Genomic DNA, 10652 nt, shown 5'->3' with positions numbered 1-10652 from the left:
ACCAAGCTGTGGGAGGCAGTGGAAGACAGGAGTGTCTGGCGTGCTCTGGTCCATGGGGTCACGAAGAGTCAGACATGACTAAACAACTAAACACAACAACAGCTGGTTAACATGGTCATATGCACACAACAAACTCAAAGATATACATGCTAATGTATTTATTTATTATTTCATAATATTCATACACTGCTTGATGGTAGAAAATCTCAAAGCAGTTTACAGAAATGTAAGAGGCATCATTAAAACAAAAAACCATACAATTTTTAAAGGCATCCTGAAGAGTTGGGAAGATCTCCTTCCTTCATTTACTGTTCATGGTGATGTCATATAGCAGTAGCATCACTGGAAACTGGAGGAACCTTGTATCCCCCTGATCAGTGTGGGCAGGTTTTCCACACCCCAGTTCCCCTAAGACGAAGATGTACTGCCCAGTAGCAGCAGTATCAATGGGATGTAAAGGATAGGAGGGTGGGCTTTTTATTTATTTTGGATTCTCCCCTGTACATTGCTCATGATATTTAGTCTGCCAAGTTTCTTCCCCTTGAGCAGTAAGGCAAATGTCATTCCATTCCTCTATGACTCCTCTGTTACAACTCAGTTCACATTCTCTGCACATCTCCTACATGTCCTCTTTCCAAAACTCAGCTGCCTGAAGAAATCACTTCTTCCACCACTCACAACAGTGGTACCTCGGGTTACAGACACTTCAGGTTACAGACACTTCAGGTTACAGACTCCGCTAACCCAGAAATAGTACCTCGGCTTAAGAACTGTGCTTCAGGATGAGAACAGAAATCGTGTGGCTGCGGCGCAGCGGGAGGCCCCATTAGCTAAAGTGGCACCTCAGGTTTAGAATGGTTTCAGGTTAAGAACAGACCTCCGGAATGAATTAAGTTCTTAATCAGAGGTACCACTGTATCTACTATTTGGGGGTGAGGGGAATAAACCGTATTGTTGATTCTGCACTCCGATACACAAGAACAGTTTCAGGTTAAGAACAGACCTCCAGAACGAATTAAGTTCTTTACCCGAGATACCACTGTATTTGGATTCGCCCCTCCCCCCAGTTTAATTCATGGGATTTCTAGACCTTCCCACCTGCAGCAGGAATGCCTTAACCTTAATTTTAATGCCTCCCTCCCCCCACCACACACACTTCTGCCCTTACTGCTTTGTAAGTTAGTGGCAATTGTTACTTCCTCTCCAAATCTACCAACCGCAACTGACTAAAGCCCACCTACTTCATTAAAGAGCTCTGCTCATTCCCTGTTGATGAGCTCAAAACATGGAACTCCCCACCCTTAAGTATCTATCCAAGACGGAACCTTTTGCAAGGTTGCAATACAGAAGTAGGTGGGCACGGGAAACTTCTTCATGTTCCAGGGTTTTCATTTTTCAGGTTACCCCCCCCAAAAAAAAGTGGGCTTCAGAAGGCATATGGTGGCTTTGCAGGGATTGAACTAAATGACCCTTAGGGTCCCTTCCACCTCTACAATTCTGTGATTCTATGATTCCAAGTCAAAACGATTTTGGCCATACTAGTGGAGTTTGTGCCAAATAGAAACTGTCTTCAGTCACGGGAAAACACTGCAAACTCATCTGTATAAGCTCAAGCGAGATGTGAATATTGAATACAAATTAAATAGGCTACAGGAAATGCAACCTGAAGTTATGGACATTTGCTTAGTAGAATCTAGAATGCCATAGCATAAACTAGATAAAAGTAATGGTATTTTGGGATCATCAGCACCTCGTTTCAACAGAGGTCTCCGCTTCCCCTGTTGAGCTTTCCTCCTCCTTGAAAACATTCTGTAGGATAGCTTTCATACTCTTCCTGGGTCTGCCTCTCTTCTGTCTCCCAAGCAGGAAATAGATCAAAGGGTTAACACTGCTGTTCAGGCAGGAAAATAAGTAGACATAATTTGAAGAAAAGGTAGAGGCTGAACCAGAAACATAAAGGCTTATGTAATGGGCATTCAGTGGAAATGAAAAAATGATGAAGCAAAGAAGAGCAAGCAAGATGGCTATTAGAGCTTTCCCCTGCCTTCGCTGTTGTGATTTGAAGGAGACTGTTATGTACTGAGCTGAATCCTAGAACAATAGGATTCAGAATCAGCGGGAGCTACCCAATCCAACTCCAGGTGGAAGTGAATCCGCAACCTGATTGGCCTGCTGGAGCAGCCAATCAGGCGGCTGGCAGAAGTGAATCTGCTACCTGATTGGCCTGTAGGAGCAGCCAATCAGGCTGCAGGCAGAAGTCAATCCACAATATAATTGGCCCACAGGTGTAGCCCTGAAGTAGCCAATCACGCAAGGCCCATTGTGTAAATAATGTATATAAGCAGATGGTTTTGGGAAAAGAGCCACTCGTCTTCTCTTCTCCTCCTTGATGACTATGAGCTGAATAAAGAGCATGAAATTCACTCTCGACTCCGAGTATATTTCACTGGCGACGAAGGTGGGATCCTGCTGAGCTGACCGCCACCACGCACTGCACCGCAGCACCGCCACCTGCTGCACCGCTGCATCGCACCGTGCATCCAGGCTTCAGCTCCAGGACCCAAGGAACCCAGAATGGCAACCGACAGCAGCTTCTCGCCATTCAAACCAGCATCAGGAGACTGGGAAGGGTACGCCGCCCGTTTCAACTTCCTCCTGCAAGCGAAAGAAGTCACCAACGATGCCATGAAGAGGGCGACATTCTTCAGCGTCTGTGGAGAGGAGACGTTTGAAATCGCCCGGGCTCTCCTTGCACCTAGAGATGTCGCTACCGTCTCTTACAAAACAATAATGGAACGGCTGAAGGAGCACTTCTCACCACAGCCCTCGGTGGTAGCTTGCCGAAATGCCTTCTACGCAAAGCGGCAAGCCCCGGGGGAAACCATAACTGGGTTTGTGACCTCCCTCCGCCAAGCCGCCCGGTTATGCAACTTCTCAGAATTGGAGAACATGCTTCGTGACCGCCTCGTCGGTGGCCTGAGGGACGAGATGTTGCAACGACGCCTCTACGCCAAAAAAGACCTCACGTTCCAGATTGCTCTGGAGGAAGCCCTGGCAACCGAAGCCGCCGAGAGGTCAACGCAAGAGGCACGACCGGCCCCGCCATCCCAACCGAGGGTCTACCACGAAGACCTCACCGACGAATCCGAATCTGACAGGGAGGAAGTACACAGAGTACAGCGGCGCACTCAAGCAGCACACACACCACAGCAGCCTCGACGAGAAGGAGGGAACTGTGCAAGCTGCGGGGAGAACCACGAGAGGAGGACCTGTCGTTTCCGCAACGCAGAGTGCAGGCAGTGCAGAAAATTAGGACACATCGCCCGGGTGTGTCGGGCTCGACTCACACGTCGACAAGCATCAGATGACCGACCCAGGAGCCCCAGGCCACACGGCACCATGCACCAAGGCAACTCGACGGAGATCACAGACTATCAGGTATTCCAGTTGCCCCATCCCAGCACAGAGAAAATTTATATAGAGGTACAGATAGAGGGAGCCCCATGCCGCATGGAGCTGGACACGGGTTCAACTCTATCCATAATCTCAGCCCGAACATTAAGGGAACTGTGCCCTAATGGGGGTCCCAAACTAAGGCCGGCCCCATTCACCCTCCGGGACTTCCAGAAACGTAAGGTCCCTACTATGGGGGTGGGAACCTTCAGGGTGCAATATCGAGGGCGAAAGCAACAATTGGACTTGCTGGTAGTTAAGGGCCCCTACGTTAGCTTACTGGGACTGGCATGGTTTGGACCTCTGGGGCTAGCCGTTACCGGGGTGAACCGCACTAGCTTACAAGTGGACGTGGACGCCATATGCAAAGAGTTTCCAGGGGTTTTCGATGGGGCATTGGGACGATATACAGGACCCCCCATTGCCCTACAGCTAGACCCCGCTGTACGACCCATCAGGCACAAGGCCCGCCGGGTCCCGTTCGCCCTGAAACCCCGCATAGACGAGGAATTGGACCGGCTCGTGGAGCAAGGAGTGCTGGAGCCGGTGCCCAACGCCCCCTGGGAGACTCCAATTGTCACACCCGTCAAGCCTAACGGTTCGGTCCGCATCTGTGCAGACTACAAATGCACCATAAACAAGGCTCTCACGGCCCATGCATACCCAGTGCCAGTGGTCAGCCATGTCCTCGCCACCCTGGCTGGGTCAAAAATCTTTGGCAAACTGGACTTGGCCCAAGCGTATCAACAGTTGCCTGTGGACGAAGCCACAGCAGAGGCCCAGACGATTGTGACGCACAGAGGGGCATTCAGAGTAAAGCGGCTGCAATTTGGCGTTAGCGTGGCACCAGGCATATTCCAGAATCTAATGGACTCTCTCCTTAAAGGGATTCCTGGCGTCACCCCCTTCTTCGATGATGTACTGATCGCCGGGCCCACACCAGAGGAATTTGAGGACCGCCTCCGCTCCGTCCTGCACCGTTTCCAGACGGCGGGCCTCAAGGTGAAGCGGGAAAAGTGTTTACTGGGAGTGCCGCAGGTGGACTTTCTGGGATTTAAGGTGGACGCAGAAGGGGTCCATCCAACCGGTGACAAGGTACGGGCCATTTGTGAGGCCCCAGCGCCCAAGAGCAAGCCCGAACTTCAGTCATTCTTGGGACTATTGAACTTTTACCATGCCTTCCTTCCCCATAAGGCAGCGGTAGCAGAGCCCCTACACAGACTCCTAGATAAAAGGGCCCCTTGGGTGTGGGGCCAGCGACAAAGGGCCGCATTCCAGGCAGTCAAGGACTTGCTCGTCTCGAACTCGGTCTTAGCACACTTCGACGAGAGGCTGCCAGTGGTGCTGGCATGCGACGCCTCTCCCTATGGCATCGGCGCTGTCCTGGGACACCAACTCCCGGATGGAAGAGAGGTGCCGGTGGCATACTTCTCCCAGACGCTTGCTGCAGCCGAACGAAACTACTCACAGATTGACAAGGAGGGTCTGGCAATCGTGAAGGGCGTAAAAAAATTCCATGATTTCTTGTACGGGCGGCCCTTTACCATAGTGACTGACCACAAGCCGTTGCTTGGCCTGTTTGCCCCTGAGAAGCAGACCCCCCAAGTGTTGTCTCCACGTGTCCTCAGGTGGTCAATTTTCCTTGCCGGCTACCAGTATGCACTAATCCACCGCCCTGGGAAGGCGATGGGCCACGCAGACGCCCTCAGCAGGCTACCACTACCAGAAACAGGCCCCGACCCAGCGCCTGCGCAAGAGGTTATGACCCTGGAGCTGCTTCCCGACCGACCCATTCAGGCACAAGAAGTTGCGCACCATTCCACAAAAGATAGGGTCATCTCCCGGGTCCTGGACTGGGTGTGGCGAGGATGGCCCAGCAGCAGCCCCGGGCCAGAATTCGCTGGCTACACAAACCGCAAACATGAACTGTCGGCCCACAAGGGGTGCCTGTTATGGGGAAGCAGGGTTGTTGTTCCCCAGCCCCTCCGCAAAAGGGTCCTCACAGCCCTACACGAGACACACCCAGGGGTAGTGAGGATGAAGGCCCTTGCCAGGAGTTATGTGTGGTGGCCGGGGATTGACAGAGAGATAGAGGCCTGGGTCCAACACTGCCAGACCTGCCAAGAATCCCGCCCGGATCCCCCTAGGGCCCCAGTCCAGCCCTGGGAGTCCGCCCGACATCCATGGTCACGCTTGCACGTGGACTTCGCTGGCCCCTTCCAGGGAAAAACATTCTTCATAGTGGTGGATTCCTACACCAAATGGCTGGAGGTCGCACTGGTACCATGCACTTCTACGGCGGCAGCCATCCGGGTACTACGTAAGCTGTTTGCGACCCACGGGCTCCCTGACACCCTCGTCTCGGACAATGGAACCGCATTCACGTCAGAGGAGTTCCAGACCTTCACAGCGCAGAACGCCATCCGCCACATCCGCTCAGCACCATTCCACCCTGCCACCAATGGCCAAGCGGAGCGCATGGTGCGGACCACCAAGGACAGCCTCCGCCGCATGACACAAGGGGACTGGGAATACCGCCTTGCCGCATTTCTTCTAGCACAGCACAGCACCCCAAGCACAACGACGGGCCGGAGCCCAGCTGAATTACTAATGGGCCGGCGCCTTGCAACTAGACTGGACCGACTTCACCCCGACAGAGCTCAGGATGAGGTAGTGGTGGGGAAAGGCAGGAACCCCCGGACATTTGTGGCCCAGGACCCAGTGTATGCAAAGAATTTTGGGGCAGGCCCAGCATGGGTACCCGCCACAGTCACCAAGGTGACCGGTCCCGTGTCGTACGAGGTACTAACGGAAGGGGGGCAATGTTGGCGCCGCCACTGCGACCAGCTACGGCGACGATTCCCAGGAGGAACCCGGGAGGAGAGCGGGACAGAGGGGTCCCAAGGGGACAGCAGGGCAGTGAGGCCTGTAGAGCGAGAGGGGTGGGCAGGGGAAGCAGAAGCAGTAGGCACAGAGGGGCGCCCCGAGGCTGGAAGGACACCGGAACCAGAGCTACAACCTGGTGGTTCAGTGGCGCCAGACCAGACAGCCCCGGCACAGCCAGCAGCCTCGGAACACGAGCCAGAACCAGAACCCCTGACCAAGGAACACCCCAGGCCACAACGCACACGGAGGCGGCCAGCAGACCTTGGGGACTACGAATGCAACTTCCCGGGCAAGACTGGAACTTAGAGGGGAGGGGTGTTATGTACTGAGCTGAATCCTAGAACAATAGGATTCAGAATCAGCGGGAGCTACCCAATCCAACTCCAGGTGGAAGTGAATCCGCAACCTGATTGGCCTGCTGGAGCAGCCAATCAGGCGGCTGGCAGAAGTGAATCTGCTACCTGATTGGCCTGTAGGAGCAGCCAATCAGGCTGCAGGCAGAAGTCAATCCACAATATAATTGGCCCACAGGTGTAGCCCTGAAGTAGCCAATCACGCAAGGCCCATTGTGTAAATAATGTATATAAGCAGATGGTTTTGGGAAAAGAGCCACTCGTCTTCTCTTCTCCTCCTTGATGACTATGAGCTGAATAAAGAGCATGAAATTCACTCTCGACTCCGAGTATATTTCAGAGACCTTGAAGCACAGAATTAGAGTTGAGATAGTCATGAGCAGGAGGCAAAGGATGCCGTTCACAACATAATGGTAATGTCTCATGGTATAATTGTTCACCTTTTCAGTCAGGTAGAGGGTGAAGTTAATTCCACCAAGAAGGCTTGAAAGTACCCATATTACAGAACACAAAGTGGTGGACAAATTTGCTGGCCGGTGGCATCGATGCCAAATTGGGAAGAGGACTGACACGCACCTGTCAATGCTGATGGCTGTCAGTAGATATTGACTAGCACTGTACATTACTTGAAATACATTTTCAAGAAAAAGATACACAGGTCCATCATATATTCCTGTTGCAAACCAAATGATTTCTATAAACAAGTTAGCTGTGACTACACCCAAGTCAGCAACAGAGAGGTTCAGGATGTAAATGGTGAAATGGTTCCTCTTAATGCAGAAGCTAAGCAGCCAGACGACAGTCCCATTCCCTAAAAGCCCCAAAATGCAAATTAAAATTGTGAGTATAGACAAAACCTTTCCTTCTATGTCAAGATATGAAATACTTTCTGGATAATCATAACTCCCATTGTTGGGGAACCAAGTTGCATTGTCTTCTCCATAATGGCCGCCTTCAGCATCGACAGGAGACAGGGCCATTGGGCTGAAACTGGGCATTGTACTCAGTCGTCGCTGTTGAGTTTCTTCTTGTGTAGATATGTCTGCTGGGGGTGGAGAGGGTGGGATTAGTTTTTGCTAATGAATAAAGATGAAGCCAAAGTTTTTCAGCCTACTCTTCCTTGTCTTTGTGAGTTAATTCCTAATATGAGAGTTAATTTTTAAGGTGAAATGGCTCATCTGTTTCATCTCCAGTTCAAGCTGTGTCTTCAGTAACAAACCTATTATCAGGGACTGGCTGGATGAGGAGGAGTGGTGGGAGCCTCCTGCCCTATAGCACCCCCCCTCCCGGAAGGACACAGAAGATTAGGACATTTTTATTCCAGCTGAAATCTATACTGCCACATGGCTACTGAAATGATTTCTCTCCCATCTCTGTCTCTGCAGAGCACAAGGGATGGGGTGGTGTTTGTCCTCCTGTCAATCACCTGACATCATAAGTGGTTGTCAGGTGCTTCAGAAGTTACACAAGGAGCCTTTGCAGGCATGGTTAGTTAAGCCCAATTTGGTCAAGCTCTACTTTTCTTCCTCACACAAACTGGGTTCATGGCATGAATGCAGAAGGTTGACAGGCCATATTTGGCCCATCGGCTGGAGGTTCCCCACCCCTGTTTTATAGAGGTTCAAAGATGTTTGGGTCATGCATTGGAGCCATGTCCACTTGCCAATGAACAACGGGGAGCTTGCTCCATGGCTCCTGGTTGTTCCTTTGCGGTTTCACTGGCCAAATTAATAACCTGGCTTGGACTAAATTTCTCCATGGGTTTGGAGATTCTCAGTGTTTGATCTAGTACAACATCAGGCTCAGCACAGTCCCTGTCCTACTGGAGAAGGCAAAACAGAAATGGGGAACACAGAACAAGATGGAAAAAAGTGGTGAAACTGGTTTACTGAGATAAGCAAGAGAAAACGGACCCAGGTAATTGAAACAGAATTGCTTCAGTGAGGGAGAAATAAATGATATACTTGAACATATGCCTTATATTAGCCCCCTCTTCATCCATCGTGCATTCAGTAAGTGCATAGGAGGGAGAGCATATTTGTCAAAGCAGATCCTGTCTGTGACCTCCACACAGCCATCTGGAGAACTTGTGGAGCCATTTAGATGTACATGAGTGAACACACAGTCTCTGCCTATTCATTCTGGGATGCTCCCTTTTGAAGTTTTTGGAGTAAGATCTCGGAGAGCAGTTTTCAAATTCCCACACAGACATAAAACTCACTGGGTAACCTCAGACCAGTCAGAGTCCTTCAGCCTGACCTATCTCACAGGTTTGTTGTGAGGATAAAAAGAAGAGCAAGATGAATAATGTATGCCACCTTGAACACCTTGGAGGAAAGGTGGGGTGTAAATAAATAAATGGACTGAATTTTAGAAGGCAGCTTCCTATACTTTTCTGTTCCTAAAACCTCATACAGAATCTTTCACAGCTGTGTAATCTTTTGACCTTTTAACCCCAGGGATCGAAGCTGTGCATGTTTAATAATAATAATAATAATAATAATAATAATAATAATAATAATAATAGCTTAATTCTGCCACAGTAATTACTCCTCTTTCTGCTCTTGCAAGCAAAGAATTTCTACCATGAGCTTTTTGCTTACCTGTGACTAACGTTGGATCAGATATTGTGATAGAGAGAGAGAACCAGAAATAGATAATCCTGTACTGGAATAAAGAACCAGAAGATTTGCAGACACCAATGCAACTCCCAAGTCTTGGGGAAACATTCAATGCATTTAAAAGCTCATGATGAGATGTACAGGAATGTGCCCATTTGCCTTCATTTATGCTTAATCTGTTTGCCAGTGTCATGTGACAAGAGAAAAACATTATCCTTGGGTTGTCAATATATAGTCTTTAGAGGATTGTGATCGTGCACACTAACAGCTCCATTTGTAAAATATACAAAAGTGCTTTGAAAGGCTCCATTACAGTTCAAAAGCCTGCAAGTAAGTTTTAAGCACTGAGAAGCACTTTGCTCCCCACACAGATTTCCAGAACACCCGGGGAAAGAAAGCCCAGCTGATCTTCTTGCAGTCCATGGCACTCTCAAGAGTCTCCTCCAGCACCATAAATCTGTGAGGCAGGGGTGTGTGTGTGTGTGTGTGTGTGTGTGTGTGATAAAAAAAATTCCTTCAGTAGCACCTTAAAGACCAACTAAGTTTTTATTTTGGTATGAGCTTTCGTGTGCATGCACACTTCTTCAGATACAGTGAAATGGAAGTTTCCAGGCACTTATGTAGAGAAGGGGTGGGGAGGGGTGGGGATGGGGAGGGGGGATCACTCAGAAGGGTGGTGGAAATGGGTGATTGACTGACTGATAGCTGTTGATGACCGCAAACGACTGCAAATGGTTTTGCATGAAAAAGCAAGGGTTGAGATGGACTCAAGCGGAGTTACTCTAGGGTAGCCACGACGACCCTCTGAGGTATCGCAATACATGAACATAGCCTTGGCACATGATGTCTGCAGTTAAATGTCAGACAGTTATGGTCTATCATCAAATCTATTTTGCTTGGACATGTAGATATGAGAGACAGAGGTGAAGAAGTACTAGAAACAAAGTGGGTGTTGTTGTTTTCGTGAAAAATGACTGCGAGTTCAGGTTCTCCCCTCACCCCATGTTCCTGAATATCATTTCTCTGAAATTATCGGAAAAAATCCTCCTGAGAAAACTCCCTTGTTATGTCAATATTCTTCTGCTGCAATTCAGAATTGTGCCTGAACAAAAACAAAAAAGTATTCTGAAACTAGTAGAAGCAACAGTAGTAACTTTGTTTCAAATCCAACAAACACTTTCAGCTAGGAAACAAAGTTTGTTCTTTGTTTCTTTGTTTCATTTTATTTTTAAATGGTCTTGATGGGACATCTTACATTTGCTATAACCTAGAATGTGTTTTGTGCTCTTTTCCATATCCATTATTATTTTAACCCAGTTAAGAATTGAAATTTAGAAGC

General features: G+C 49.3%; 1 protein-coding gene across 1 annotated transcript; it reads right to left on the bottom strand.

The window, feature by feature from the left end:
* Positions 1–1743: 1743 nt before the first annotated feature.
* LOC118089674 (mas-related G protein-coupled receptor member H-like) lies at positions 1744–7726 on the bottom strand. The gene is made up of 2 exons (XM_035124443.2): positions 7037–7726; positions 1744–2079 (listed from the first exon to the last, which is right to left on the bottom strand). Exons 1-2 carry the CDS (start codon positions 7688–7690, stop codon positions 1744–1746), a joined length of 990 nt encoding a protein of 329 aa, XP_034980334.1. The 5' UTR covers positions 7691–7726.
* Between the last annotated feature and the right edge of the window lie 2926 nt (positions 7727–10652).

The sequence above is a fragment of the Zootoca vivipara genome, chromosome 8 (genome assembly GCF_965207765.1).
Source record: "Zootoca vivipara chromosome 8, rZooViv2.hap1.1, whole genome shotgun sequence".
NCBI classification, from domain to species: domain Eukaryota; kingdom Metazoa; phylum Chordata; class Lepidosauria; order Squamata; family Lacertidae; genus Zootoca; species Zootoca vivipara.
This window is presented reverse-complemented; position numbering and strand designations above follow the sequence as displayed.

Excerpts from the sequence above, each read along its gene's own strand:
- LOC118089674 (XM_035124443.2), bottom strand. The coding sequence starts at position 7,690 with ATGCCCAGTTTCAGCCCAATGGCCCTGTCTCCTGTCGATGCTGAAGGC. Across the intron at positions 2,080-7,036 it reads CTCTAATTCTGTGCTTCAAG|TACATAACAGTCTCCTTCAA; the intron begins GTCTCTGAAATA and ends GATTCAGCTCAG.